Raw genomic sequence first — 14,973 nt, 5'->3', positions numbered from 1 at the left:
ATTGAAGTGGTTGTTGGCGAACACCACTATGAAAACTCAATCATTCTGAGCACTAATGGAAGTAGAGGAGGGGAATAATATAAATTATCATTACTATTAGTATGACTGAGGTTGTGTCAGAAATGGCGTCCTATTCCCTATCTAGTACTCTACTTTTTCCCAGAGCTTCATTGAGGCTCTGGCCCAAAAGTAGTTCACTGAATAGGGTGCCATTTCATGTAGGGCTGGGAATTGCCAGGGACCTCACGATACGATGTTATCACGATACTTAGGTGCCGATTATGATATGTATTGTGATTCTATATGTATTATGATACGATACTGTCATTTTATTGCAATTATTTCACACATCGCTCACTACATGTCTGCTGCAGAGAGACGAGAGCATGAGAAATGTTTTGATCAGTCATGGAAATAAGAGCTGAAAACATGTTGGCTCACGATTTAAAAAGATGGAGGACAAGCTATAGGATGAAAAATACCAGAGTTTTGGCACAGGTATATCCGACAAGTGCTCGCTAACGCTACCTAGCGAAGAAGAGTGAAAGTATTGATATACAGTGGGGGAGAAAAGTATTTAGTCAGCCACCGATTGTGCAAGTTCTCCCACTTAAAAAGATGAGAGAGGCCTGTAATTTTCATCATAGGTACACGTCAACTATGACAGACAAAATGAGATAAAAAATCCAGAAAATCACATTGTAGGATTTGTTATGAATTTATTTGCAAATTATGGTGGAAAATAAGTATTTGGTCAATAACAAAAGTTTCTCAATACTTTGTTATATACCCTTTGTTGGCAATGACACAGGTCAAACGTTTTCTGTAAGTATTTTGGCCCATTCCTCCAACATGCAGATCTCCTCTAGAGCAGGGATGTTTTGGGGTTGTCGCTGGGCAACACAGACTTTCAACTCCCTCCAAAGATTTTCTATGGGGTTGAGATCTGGAGACTGGCTAGGCCACTCCAGGACCTTGAAATGCTTCTTACGAAGCCACTCCTTCGTTGCCTGGGCGGTGTGTTTGGGATCATTGTCATGCTGAAAGACCCAGCCACATTTCATCTTCAATGCCCTTGCTGATGGAAGGAGGTTTTCACTCAAAATCTCACGACACGGATCAGTCGTCCTGGTCCCTTTGCAGAAAAGCAGCCCCAAAGCATGATGTTTCCACCCCCATGCTTCACAGTAGGAATGGTGTTCTTTGGATGCAACTCAGCATTCTTTGTCCTGCAAACACGACAAGTTGAGTTTTTACCAAAAAGTTATATTTTGGTTTCATCTGACCATATGACATTCTCCCAATCCTCTTCTGGATCATCCAAATGCACTCTAGCAAACTTCAGACGGGCCTGGACATGTACTGGCTTAAGCAGGGGGACACGTCTGGCACTGCAGGATTTCAGTCCCTGGCGGCGTAGTGTGTTACTGATGGTAGACTTAGTGACTTTGGTCCCAGCTCTCTGCAGGTCATTCACTAGGTCCCCCTGTGTGGTTCTGGGATTTTTGCTCACCGTTCTTGTGATCATTTTGACCCCACGGGGTGAGATCTTGCGTGGAGCCCCAGATCGAGGGAGATTATCAGTGGTCTTGTATGTCTTCCATTTCCTAATAATTGCTCCCACAGTTGATTTCTTCAAACCTAGCTGCTTACCTATTGCAGATTCAGTCTTCCCAGCCTGGTGCAGGTCTACAATTTTGTTTCTGGTGTCCTTTGACAGCTCTTTGGTCTTGGCCATAGTGGAGTTTGGAGTGTGACTGTTTGAGGTTGTGGACAGGTGTCTTTTATACTAATAACAAGTTCAAACAGGTGCCATTAATACAGGTAACGAGTGGAGGACAGAGGAGCCTCTTAAAGAAGTTGTTACAGGTCTGTGAGAGCCAGAAATCTTGCTTGTTTGTAGGTGACCAAATACTTATTTTCCACCATAATTTGCAAATAAATTCATTAAAAATCCTACAATGTGATTTTCTGGATTTTTTTCCCCTCAATTTGTCTGTCATAGTTGACGTGTACCTATGATGAAAATTACAGGCCTCTCTCATCTTTTTATGTGGGAGAACTTGCACAATTGGTGGCTGACTAAATACTTTTTTTCCCCACTGTATGTTCCAAAATAATATTGTGATATGTGATTTAAAAATATATATATATCACTAATTGGTGTGAGAAGGTATCCTCGGTTAGAGCGTTGGGCCAGTAACCGAAAGGTTGCTGGTTTCGAATCCCGGCGCCGACAAGATAAAAGATCTCGCTTTGCCCTTGAGCAAGGCACTTAACTCTAATTGCTCCAGGGGCGCTGGACGTGGTAACCCTGGCCGTGACCCCGCTCCCTGCGGCTGTCTCGGGGAGTTGCGATATGCAAGAAATACATTTCGGCAAGCATTGGAATTGTCGCCCAATAGTAATTGACCGCTCTTGTCACGTCTGTCTCAGACGGCCAATGGGAACGTGGAAGCGAAGGTGGTGTGTCTGTTCCGGAGGCGGGACATCTCGGGCAACCTCAACACTCTGGCCGACAGCAACGCAAGTGAGTACAACCGCCTGTCTACCTGTCTGTCTACCTGTCTGTCTACCTGTCTGTCTGCCAGTCTGCCTGTCTGTCTGCCTGTCTGTCTGCCTGTCTGTCTGCCAGTCTGTCTGCCTGTCTGTGTGTCCTTCAGTCTCTCTCTTAGTCCATCAGAACTCTGCTCCGTCACATCTCTCTAATACACACACTATGCCAAACTTATGCTGTGCAGTCTATGGACTGTGTAAAGTTATTGAAGAGCATTATTAGAGTAGACGAAACAACAGCCTCTTTCATAAACCAGTTTATTATCACCATCCAGGATATGAGTACTGTGTTGTGTTCCAATCAGATTGGAATCTTCCCTCTGCACTACCAGCAGGCAATTGGCTCTCTCTCTTAAGTAGAGGGATGCTCTGGCTACGTCGCAAATGGCACCCTATTCCCTATATAGTGCATTGCTTTTGACCAGATCCTTGTGGGTCCTGGTCAAAAGTAGCGCACTATCTAGGGAATAGGGTACCATTTGGGACACACCTTCTGTCTCTAGCTGAAGCACAACTGTGTGTGTGAGACTGCATAGTGCTATTCCACTGCAGCTGTTAGTAGGAATATGATACTTTTATACATTTCAACTTTTTAAATTTTATTTATTTAGCAGACGCTCTTATCCAGAGCGACTTACAGTTAGTGAGTGCATACATTTTCATACTGGCCCCCCGTGGGAAATGAACCCACAACCCTGGCGTTGCAAACGCATAGCTCTACCAACTGAGCTACAGGGGACTAATTCACAATGGAGAAGGGAAATAGTTTGTTTCTATCATGAATCATACTGTACTTGTTGTAGTAGGACTAATAGTGGCTGGCTATTGGTTTGAGAGTCAGTGTTTTTTATCACACAAATATCACACAGTCAAGGGTATCCCACTGAAGTGACCTGGTGCAGTTGTATGGATGAACAGTGATCAGAGAGAGATGGAGGAGAGGTAGAGAGATGTAGAGGGAGAGGGGGAAAGGGAGGTAGGGGGAAAGAGAGGGGGAGAGAAGCGGGTGCCGAGGTAGTGAGGAGGTGAAGCTAATGACACAGGTGACTGAGAGCCCTGATCGGATACTCTCTCTCTCACACACACACACACACACACACCCCTCCTCTAACATGGTGGGCTGCATGCAGTGCTACAGACAAAAGACACTCAGATCCACACCTCAAAATGGATGCATTATCCATCGACCTATAGTACCTAGTACTGGATGTAATGCTGATGAACATAGCTGAATTTGTTTGACTATTTGGATAGTGTGATATTTTTTATTATATGAGGTACCTATGTACAGTATCTCCAGTTTGGTTTCACAAAAGATACTTAGGCTATTGTAAGTCAGTCTGGATAAGAGCTTCTGCTATGAAGAAGAGCATTGGTCCTGTCTGTGGCTGTTTAGTGACAATAGTCGGTCCAGTAGGAGGCAGGCATGGCCAGGAGGAGCAAGGTGGGGGATCTCCTCTCCTGCCTCTCAGCCCTGGAGCTCTGCTAGCCAAGTGGTTATGTTATGTCACCGCGGTGGGTTAGCGTTAACTGCCCCTGTGTCCTGTGTGCTGCGGAGGAATTCCATCTACCCTCCCCTGGAGGTCAGCGGAAAAACAGACAGAGAGCCCTCAAACTGGCTGGAACCAGTCTATGAGCCTGGGAGAGAGGGGGAGGTTGTGTTCCAAATAAACGGCCACAACTGGGCCGGAGTACCGATAGTGTCCAGTTTAGCCCCAGCCACCCTCGGGGTCTGGCCTGGCTGCCTGGTCCACTCTGGTCTGGCATGCTCTTGTATACACACACACACACTGTCGCCCATTACGTTATGCTAATCTACGTCTTTCGTCTCCCTCTCCTGCGTTTTGGCGCCCTAAAAAACGCCTGTACTCCAGCCTCCCTCGGCAGCACGAGCCACCGCTTTGGCACTGTCCTGTTATACATGACCTGGGCTTCTCTCTCTCTGTCTCTCTGTCTGTCTCTGTCTGTCTGTCTGTCTGTCTGTCTGTCTCTCTGCCTCCTTTATTCTCCTCCTCTCCCACCAGACCCCCTCCTGCCCCCCCCCAACCCCCCTTCTCATCTGAGTGCAGCCCCTTCCACCCCTCCCTCTGCTTATCCTCCGGCCCAGGCACGCTGCTCAGAACAAAAGGTCCTTGATGTGTCCCACAGGGCTGCGGCACGCAACGAGTTAACTCTGACTTGCCTTGTCTTTGTCAGGGAAGAGTGAGTGTGAGAGACTGTGTGCAGGGAGAGAGAGCGCGTGCGCTGCTCTGCTGGAGCGCCATTGTGCGTGCCTCGATTGCTTGTTTGTGTGTTCCTGTCTGTGTGTGTGTGTGTGTGTGCGTACAGTATGCGTTTCTTTTGTGTGTGTGTGTGTGGGGGGGTGTGTGTATGCGCCTCAGGTTTGGTGCACAGGGTTTCCCACTTAGTCTGGCAGGGACACGCCGGGGGGGGAGGGTGGAGGCGGGGGTTGATGTCAGGAGTGGTTAACAGAAAGGGGTGTGGCCTGAGGTCCCGTCCCCTCTCTCTACCACTGACAGGGTTTCCTGTGGCTGAGTGCAGGGGCGGAGTCCGTGGAGATCGAGAGATAGTCCTGCCCAGTGCTCTCTCCCCGATCAATTCACCACCACCCCCACCACCTCACACACGTTACTGACTCACCCTCCTGAAATTAGGAATGTACAATCTAGTAGTGTAACACAAGGTATATTACAAAACTATCTTCCATATCAATGTTTGTTTATCTGCATGGACTCAGTTTAGCCTGCCAGATCATAAAGGTGATATGCAGTCATTTGTTTACATTGTAGGGGTATACTAGGTCAGTCCCTAGAATAGACTGGAATAGTTTGTCCTTCCGAGTAGGAAATTATTTTCATGGTCTGGTATTGGTTGCACTTAAGTTGTAGGGACAGTTACAGGTTAAAGTTCCAGGTTATACAGTGCATTCAGAAAGTATTCAGATCCCTTCCCCTTTTCCACATTTTGGCCTTATTCTAAAATGGATTAAATGTTTTTTCACACAATACCCAATAATTACAAAGCAAAAACAGGTTTTTATAAATTTTTGCAAAACAAAAACCTTATTTACATACGCTACCGTTCAAAAGTTTGGGGTCACTTAGAAATGTCCTTGTTTTTGAAAGAAAATAAATAAAAACATTTTGTTCATTAAAATAACATAAAATTGATCAGAAATACAGTGTAGACATGTTGTAAAAAAATTATTTTTTTAATGGAATATCTACAAAGACGTACAGAGGCCCATTATCAGCAACCATCAGTCCTGTGTTCCAATGGCACGTTGTGTTTGCTAATCCAAGTTTATCATTTTAAAAGGCTAATTGATCATTAGAAAACCATTTTGCAATTATGTTAGCACAGCTGAAAACTGTTGTGCTGATTAAAGAAGCAATAAAACTGGCTTTAAACATATTAAATAGTACCCACAAAACACCAGTCTCAACGTCAACAGTGAAGAGGCAACTCTGGGATGCTGACCTAGGCAGAGTTGCAAAGAAAAAGCCATATCTCAGACTGGCCAATAAAAATAAAAGATTAAGATGGGCAGTCTGAGATATGGCTTTTTCTTTGCAGCTCTGCCTAGAAGGTCAGCATCCCGGAGTTGCCTCTTCACTGTTGACGTTGAGACTGGTGTTTTGCGGGTACTATTTAATGAAGCTGCCAGTTGAGGACCTGTGAGGCGCCTGTTTCTCAAACTAGACACTAATGTATTTGTCCAGTTGTGCACCGGGGCCTCCCACTCCTATTTCTATTCTGGTTAGAGCCAGAAGGGAGTAGTACACAGCGTTGTACGAGATCTTCAGTTTCTTGGCAATTTCTCGCATGGAATAGCCATCATTTCTCAGAACAAGAATAGACTGATGAGTTTCAGAAGAAAGTTCTTTGTTTCTGGCCATTTTGAGCCTGTAATCGAACCCACAATTGCTGATGCTCCAGATACTCAACTAGTCTCAAGAAGGCCAGTTTTATTGCTTCTTTAATCAGCACAACAGTTTTCAGCTGTGCTAACATAATTGCAAAAGGGTTTTCTAATGATCAATTAGCCTTTTAAAATGATAAACTTGGATTAGCAAACACAACGTGCCATTGGAACACAGGACTGATGGTTGCTGATAATGGGCCTCTGTACGCCTATGTAGATATTCCATTAAAAATCAGCCGCTCCAGCTACAATAGCTATTTACAACATGTCTACACTGTATTTCTGCTCAATTTGATGTTATTTTATTGGACAAAGAAAATGCATTTATTTCAAAAACAAGGAAATGTCTAAGTGACGCCAAACTTTTGAACGGTAGCGTAAGTATTCAGACCCTTTGCTATTCGACTTGAAATTGAGCTCCGGTGCATTCTGTTTCCATTGATCATCCATGAGACATTTCTACAACTTGATTGGAGTCCACCTGTAGTAAATTCAATTGATTGGACAGGATTGTGTCGAGGCACAGATCTGGGGAAGGGTACCAAAACATTTCTGCAGCATTGAAGGTCCCCAAGAACACTGTGGCCTCCATCAGTCTTAAGTGGAAGAAGTTTGGAAGCAGAAAGACTCTTCCTAGAGCTGGCCGCCCAGCCAAACTGAGCAATCGGGGGAGAAGTGCCTTGGTCAGGGAGGTGTCCAAGAACCCAATGGTCACTCTGTGGAGATGGGATAACCATCCAGATGGATAACCATCTCTGCAGCACTCCACCAATCAGGCCTTTATGGTAGAGTGACCAGACGGAAGCCACTCCTCAGTAAAAGGCACATGACCGCCTGCTTGGAATTTGGCAAAAGGCACCTAAAGGACTCTCAGACCATGAGAAACAAGATTATCTGGTCTGATGAAACCAAGATTGAATGCTTTGGCCTGAATACCAAGCGTCATGTCTGGAGGAAACCTGGCACCATCCCTACGGTGAAGCATGGAGGGGGCAGCATCATGCTTTGGGGATGTTTTTCAGCAGCAGGGACTGGGAGACTAGTCAGGATAGAGGGAAAGCTGAACAGAACAAAGTACAGCGAGATCCTTGATGAAAACCTGCTCCAGAGCGCTCAGGACCTCAGACTGGGGTGAAGGTTCACCTTCCAACAGGACAACGACCCTAAGCACACAGCCAAGACAACACAGGAGTAGCTTCGGGACAAGTCTCTGAATGTCCTTGAGTGGCCCAGCCAGAGCCCAGACTTGAACCCGATCGAACATCTCTGGAGAGACCTGAAAATAGCTGTGCAGCGACGCTCCCCATCCAACCTGACAGAGCTTGAGAGGATCTGCAGAGACGAATGGGAGAAACTCCCCAAATACAGGTGTGCCAAGCTTGTAGCGTCATAGCCAAGAAGACTCAAGGCTGTAATTGCAACCAAAGGTGCTTCAACAAAGTACTGAGTAAAGTGTCTGATTTTATTTATGTAAATGTCATATTTCCGTTTTTTATTATTAATAAATTAGCAAACATTTCTAAAGACCTGTTTTTGCTTTGTCATTATGGGGTATTGTGTGTAGATTGAGGATGTTTATTTATTTAATCCATTATAGAGGAAGGCTGTAATTTTAACAAAATGTGGGAAAAGTCAAGGGGTCTGAATACTTTCCGAATACACTGTATATAATGATAGACTTAAGGTAACTATCCAGTGTTTCCAGATTTCTATGAAATGTGACTTATAATTAATTACAATGTAGGTGAAGTAGTTTTCCTTCCAAAAAATGGTAATTAAGTTTATTAAAAAGCAGCTTTTCTGTGTTGGAATGGTGTGGGTGTACCCCTGATTGGCCAGCTCATCGTCCTCAGGAGGATGACATCATCATCTATGAGGAAATAGCAAGCTATTTTTAAACTGTCTGTTTGAGGTGGGGCTTTAAGTGTTTTTTTTAATTTTTTAGGATGGAGGCAGCTGTTCGATCCCCTGTTCCGCCACTCACTTTCTGAGCTTTATCCCTCTTACTGTAATCCATCAAATGTTTAACCTGTATCTCTAAATAAAACTAAAAATTATTCAAATAAGGGTAAAGCGGGATCTTCATCTCCATAGCCACAATTATCAATCAGTTATATTGATGTGAATTAATTTGATCATACCCTGATCAAGAATATTAGCGCCCATATAATTGGAAAGTGTGCATTGTTGCTAATTTGTTTTTGTGTGTGTCCTGTGTGTGTTTTCATAGGAGACTTTGAGGAGGAGTCCAAGCAGCCCACAGTGTCTGAACAGCAGAAACACCAGCTGAAACACAGAGAACTCTTCCTCTCTCGGCAGTTTGAGTCTCTACCAGCCACTCACATACGGTAATCGAGAGAAAGAGTGTGTGTGTGTGTGTGTGTGTGTGTGTCCTGAGGCGTAGACTCACTGCATAGCAGTAGCTGCAAACAAGGGTGCTGCCATTGAACCCGTTCAAATCTGACAGGATATAGTGTCATATGACAGGGCTGATCTGTCCTTTCCTCATTTCCATCAACTCATCCATGACCACTGGCTGCGTCCCCTCTGACTTCAAAATGGCCAGAGTCGCGCCCCTCCTCAAGAAACCAACACTCGACCCCTCTGATGTCAAACTATAGACCTGTATCCCTTTCTTTTCTCTCAAACACTTGAGCGCTCTATCTCTGATCAACTCTCTCGCTATCTCTGAACAACTCTCTCGCTATCTCTGAACAACTCTCTCGCTATCTCTCACAGAACGATCTTCTTGTCCCTAACCAGTCAGGCTTCATAACGGGTCACTCAACCGAGACTGCTCTCCGCTGTGTCATGGAGGCTCTCCGTACTGCCAAAGCTGACTCTCTCGCCTATGTTCTCGTCCTACCTAGTTCTATCCACAGCCTTCGAACCGTGAACCATTGGATCTTCCTCTCCACCCTCTCATGGCTGGGCATCTCAGCCTCTGCACCCTCTTGGATTACATCCTACCTGGCAGGTCACTCCTACCAGGTGATGTGGAGAGGGTCTGTGTCTGCACCACGTACTCTCACTACTGGTGTCCCCCAGGGCTCGGTTCTAGTCCCTCTCCTCTTCTCTCTATACACCAAGTCACTCAGCTCCGTCATATCCTCACTGGTCCCCCCCTTCTGACACCCAGGTGGCGACACGCCTGTCTGCAGCATCACTGGCAAATATCTCAGCTTGGATATCAACCCTCAAGCTCAACCTCAACAAGACTGAGCTTCTCTTCCTCCCAGGGAAGGCCTGCCCACTCCAAGACCTCTCCATCACGGTTGACAACGCCACGGTGTCCCCCTCCCAGAATGCAAAGAATCTCGGCGTGACCCTGGACAACACGCTGTCGTTCTCTGCAAACATCAAAGCAGTGACTCGCACCTGCAGGTTCATGCTCTACAACATCCATAAAGTACGACCCTGCCTCACACAGGAAGCGGCGCAGGTCCTAATCATCTCCCGTCTGGACTACTGCAATTCGTTGTTGGGATGGTTCTCCACTTGTGCCATCAAACCCCTGCAACCTTTCCAGAACACCGCAGCCCACCTGGTGTTTAACCTTCCCAAGTTCTCCCATGTCACCCCGCTCCTCCGCACACTCTACTGGCTTCCTGTCGAAGCTCGTATCCACTCCAAGACCATGGTACTTGCCTACGGAGCAGCAAGAGGAACTGCCCCTCCCTACCTTCAAGCTATGCTCAAAACCTACACCTCAACCAGAGCACTCCGTTCTGCCACCTCTGGTCTCTTGGCCTTCCCATCTAAACTACCTGGGAAAATGATCTATGGCCCATTCATAACCATTAAGCCAGCAATGTGTTCAAACTGTCCCTTCATAACATGAACCATCATCACAGTTCAGGCTCTTGATTTAAAAATAAGTTGATGGGTGATAAGTGTTGAAATTATCTTGAATATTCGTAACTTGTTCATTCACAGCGTTTCCACAGACGTTTCTTTGTTTTCCAATGCCTAATTGGGGAGGTGTTACAGTAGCAAGGTTAGGTGCCAGTTCAGATTAATAGAAGACCTTTGGGAGTTTTTAAGTGTGTATTGCATGGTGCCTTATTGACATCTGAATGCCCGTCCCTCTCTCTTCTCCGGTCACCTCTCGCTCTCCCCAGGGGGAAATGTAACGTCACACTCCTCAACGAAACGGACGTCCTCGCCGGCTACCTGGAAAAAGAGGTGAGCTTCAGTCTCTTACAATGAGGCAAACTGGACACTGTAGTATAAGGATTTATGCCAAAATATTTGCGTCTTCTCCTAAAAAAACAAAAACAATTTATTACCCCTTGAGCAAGGATCGTGTATATTGGTTTGATACAATAATAATAATAATAATATAATAATAATAATATAATATGCCATTTAGCAGACGCTTTTATCCAAAGCGACTTACAATCATGTGTGCATACATTTTTACATATGGGTGGTCCCGGGGATCGAACCCACTACCCTGGCGTTACAAGCGCCATGCTCTACCAGTTGAGCTACAGAAGACCACATAAAACAATAAAACACAGGGAGAAATGAGTGCAATAGGTACTAAAATATTGAGTGACAGTGTAAATCAGGGATGGGTAACTTTTGAGGGTGGGGGCTACAAAACATCTGAACTCATGAGGGGCCGCAGTGGCTCGCGGGTCTGCGTACCCACATCTACACCCACACATGAAAGACCCGGCTCTAACCTTTTTGGGGCCGTAAATATTTTATTTGCCCCGCGCCCCCTTTAAGTTTTAGACTTAATTTCTACACTCTACACATTTTGCCATAGGATGGAGAGAAATCTTTGCAGTATTTAATATATCTGAGTAAGAGTGACTAACACAATCAGTGGGGGCCCTGGTCGGTAATTCAAACATGATTACTACAAGTTTAGATAGCTGGCCACTAGACGGTCATGAAAATCCTGGAAAAGTCATAGAAATTGTGTTTTCCGGCCCTGGAAATGTTTTGGAAAATGATCAAATCCGTAATGTTTTGGAAAAGTCATGGAAATTAATTTAATTTCTGTTAATGTAATTTATTTAGACACAGTTAACTTTTTTTTATTTTTATATCAATCAAATAAAAATCAACATAACAGCCAGGATTGGAATGACACTTTAGCGTGATTCACTTCGCCATAGATACACACCGCGAGGCATGGTTTAACGTGACTAAGCCCCCGAGTAGGGTATTCCCTTTACATCCATGTTAAATTGCGTACTTTACTCATAACCTGAAGATGGCTGTATTATTTTTATCATTCTATAAACATTTTGGCTATGCTTGGTTGGTCGTTTTGAATATACTTCCATGTCGTCTTAATCAACAAACTACATCATACCTAAAAACACTTTGATTCTAAACGTTAAAATGTTAGCATTTTGGAATGGACGTCACGATAATCAGCCAAAGCGCCGATTCCAATTGACTTTCTTCAGCTAGCTAACGTTAGCTGACTAACCCTGCATTTATAACTAAGATGCCGAAATGCTCTTGCGTCCCGTTTTGTTTGAACAATAGTAGGAGAAAATACCACCAAATTAAGTTTCATCAACTGCCCAAGGACCAGGTTAGACGAACCTCATGGTTTTCAGGCTATACGCTGTGATGATGATGGAAAGCTGTGGGCTCCGGTTACTCGATACATTTGTGTGTTCAAAGCACTTAATTCACGGTATGTCGCTAGCTAACACTTGTTTGTATCTACTGTAACTAGCTATGTGTATTGCCTGTGTAAACCTGGAGATTCCACCAAGTCAATATAGCCATAGGCTGTTTTGAGACATTTGGTAGGGTTGTCTGCACAGCTGGTCTCAAGTTGAAAGGACATATAGGAAAGCCAACAACAATCAATTTTTCTAAATACCTACATCGTCTCAAGGGTAGGCAAAGACTAGAAGTAGTTACGCGGCATATCTAAAACTAGCGAATTAGATCGAGATTAATTTATTTTGCTAGCCAGCCAGCTAACTCGGAGGCGTGGTCTCGCCGGTGTGTATCTATTATATTAGTTAGCATTCGGTTAAGTCACTGTGACTTGAATCATGTGAATCAAAATAATAATTTGTCAATCACGAACAGTAGGAAAAAATATTTGATGTAGCCTTTCTTTTGGATTATGTGGCTTCAACTTATTTTGTAGATACTTCCAGTTGATTTGGGAATCCAATGTATGAGACATTGCAACTCAATAGATGCTAGCCAGCCTGCAAAGTAAATACTTGTAAGGTAGCTAAGATAGGCTAAATATGACTAAACCCGAAAAGGTACATTTCCTGAAGGAAATTTGGGCTAGTTTCAGCTGAATAAAAATATTTGTAGCCTGCCATAGTCATTTGATCTTTGATATATTGAATGAGCTAATTATTTCAAAAGGTTGCGATGTTGTACATCAAGGGTGGTCAACCATCCTCCAAGAGAGGTAATGGTTCGGTAGGCTTTTATTCCAGTCCCCCTATAGCAAACCACATTTTAGAAATTAGCTGCTCAACTGGACCTTGATGAACTGTCTCTGTGTTTGAGCAGATTAGCTCTCCAGACTGAGGGTTGACCACATGTTTTTATACAGTTGCCTAACAGGTATTCTACTTTGGGGGGGGGGGGTTAGGTGCCTTGCACAACGACAGCAGATGGTACATGGGATCAGAGAGCAGCCTCTCAGTGTCGATTACCACATTACACTTGCTTTTTTATACATACAGTGCATTCGGAAAGTATTCAGACCCATTGTCTTATTCTAAAATTGATTAAATAGTTTTTTTCCCTCAATCTACACACAATACCCCATAATGACAAAGCAAAAACAGGTTTTTAGAAATGTTTGCTAATTTGTACAAAATAAAAAATGGAAATATTACATTTTCATAAGTATTCAGACCCTTTACTCAGTACTTTGTTGAAGCACCTTTGGCAGCGATTACAGCCTCAAGTCTTCTTGGGTATGACGCTACAAGCTTGGCACACCTGTATTTGGGGAGTTTGTCCCATTCTTCTCTGCAGATCCTCTCAAGCTCTGTCAGGTTGGATGGGGAGCGTCGCTGCACAGCTATTTTCAGGTCTCTCCAGAGATGTTCGATCAGGTTCAAGTCTGTGCTCTGGCTGGACCACTCAAGGAAATTCAGAGACTTGTCCCGAAGCCACTCCTGCGTTGTCTTGGCTGTGTGCTTAGGGTCGTTGTCATGTTGGAAGGTGAACCTTCGCCCCAGTCTGAGGTCCTGAGCGCTCTGGAGCAGGTTTTCATCAAGGATCTCTGTACTTTGCTTCGTTCATCTTTCGATCGATCCTGACTAGTCTCTGAAAAACACTGAAAAACATCCCCACAGCATGATGCTTCCACCTCCATGCTTCACCGTAGGGATGGTGCCAGGTTTCCTCCAGACGTGATGCTTGGCATTCAGGCAAAAGAGCTCAAAGCCTTCAATCTTGGTTTCATCAGACCAGAGAATCTTGTTTCTCCTGATCTGAGAGTCTTTAGGTGCCTTTTGGCAAACTCCAAGCAGGCTGTCATGTGCCTTTTTACTGAGGAGTAGCTTCTGTCTGGACACTACCAAAAAGGCCTGGTTTGGTGGAGTGCTGCAGAGATGGTTGTCCTTCTGGAAGGTTCTCCCATCTCCACAGAGGAACTCTGGAGCTCTGTCAGAGTGACCATCGGGTTCTTGGTCACCTACCTGACCAAGTTTGGCCGGGCGGCCAGCTCTAGGAAGAGTCTTGGTGGTTCCAAACTTCTTCCTTTTAAGAATGATGGAGACCACTGTATTCTTGGACGTTCAATGCTGCAGAAATGTTTTGGTACCCTTCCCCAGATCTGTGCCTCGACACAATCTTGTCTCTGAGCTCAAAGGACAATTCCTTCAACCTCATGGCTAGGTCTTTGCTCTGACATGCACTGTCAACTGTGGGACCTTATATAGACAGGTGTGTGCCTTTCCAAATCATGTCCAATCAATTGAATTTACCACAGGTGGACTCCAATCAAGTTGTAGAAACATCTCAAGAATGATCAATAGAAACAGAATGCACCTGAGCTCGTTCGAGTCTCATAGCAAAGGATTTGAATACGTAAATAAGGTATTTCTGTTTTTATTTTTTTATAAATTTGCAAATATTTCTAAACCTGTTTTTGCTTTGTGATTAAGGGGTATTGTGTGTAGATTGATTGACTTTTTTTATTTAATCCATTTTAGAATAAGGCTGTAACTTAACAAAATATGGAAAAGGTCAAGTGGTCTGAATACTTTCCGAATGCACAGTACATAGAGATGCCGCCAATTGTTGATAATGGAAATTTGGTTAGAAGTCATGCAAAAGTCATGAAATTGCGTCTTTCAGAATGTATAAACCCTGGCTAGAGTAACTTACCAATTTAAAAAAAAATGTTAGCTGACGTGCTAATTGAGTAACTTTTAGTGACTGACATAAAATAAACTGCTTATGCGCACAACCACAGTTTTAAATATCACCTTGTGTATTCTACTATTCTAACTCAACAGTAAGTTGAGTTT

The 14,973-nt window shown here is 44.2% G+C and overlaps 1 protein-coding gene across 4 annotated transcripts in view; it reads left to right on the top strand.

The window, feature by feature from the left end:
* Positions 1–14,973, top strand: part of LOC121571100 (metastasis-associated protein MTA2) — a 34,559-nt gene that overhangs the window by 7,915 nt on the left and 11,671 nt on the right. For all 4 annotated transcript variants that reach the window (XM_045221791.1, XM_045221793.1, XM_045221792.1 and 1 more), the window contains exons 3-5: positions 2,437–2,530; positions 8,712–8,829; positions 10,603–10,666. In XM_045221791.1, the coding sequence (XP_045077726.1) occupies positions 2,437–2,530; positions 8,712–8,829; positions 10,603–10,666 (276 nt within the window). The remainder of the gene's footprint in view (positions 1–2,436; positions 2,531–8,711; positions 8,830–10,602; positions 10,667–14,973) is intronic.

This window comes from Coregonus clupeaformis, chromosome 8 (genome assembly GCF_020615455.1).
Source record: "Coregonus clupeaformis isolate EN_2021a chromosome 8, ASM2061545v1, whole genome shotgun sequence".
Lineage (NCBI taxonomy): Eukaryota > Metazoa > Chordata > Actinopteri > Salmoniformes > Salmonidae > Coregonus > Coregonus clupeaformis.
This window is presented reverse-complemented; position numbering and strand designations above follow the sequence as displayed.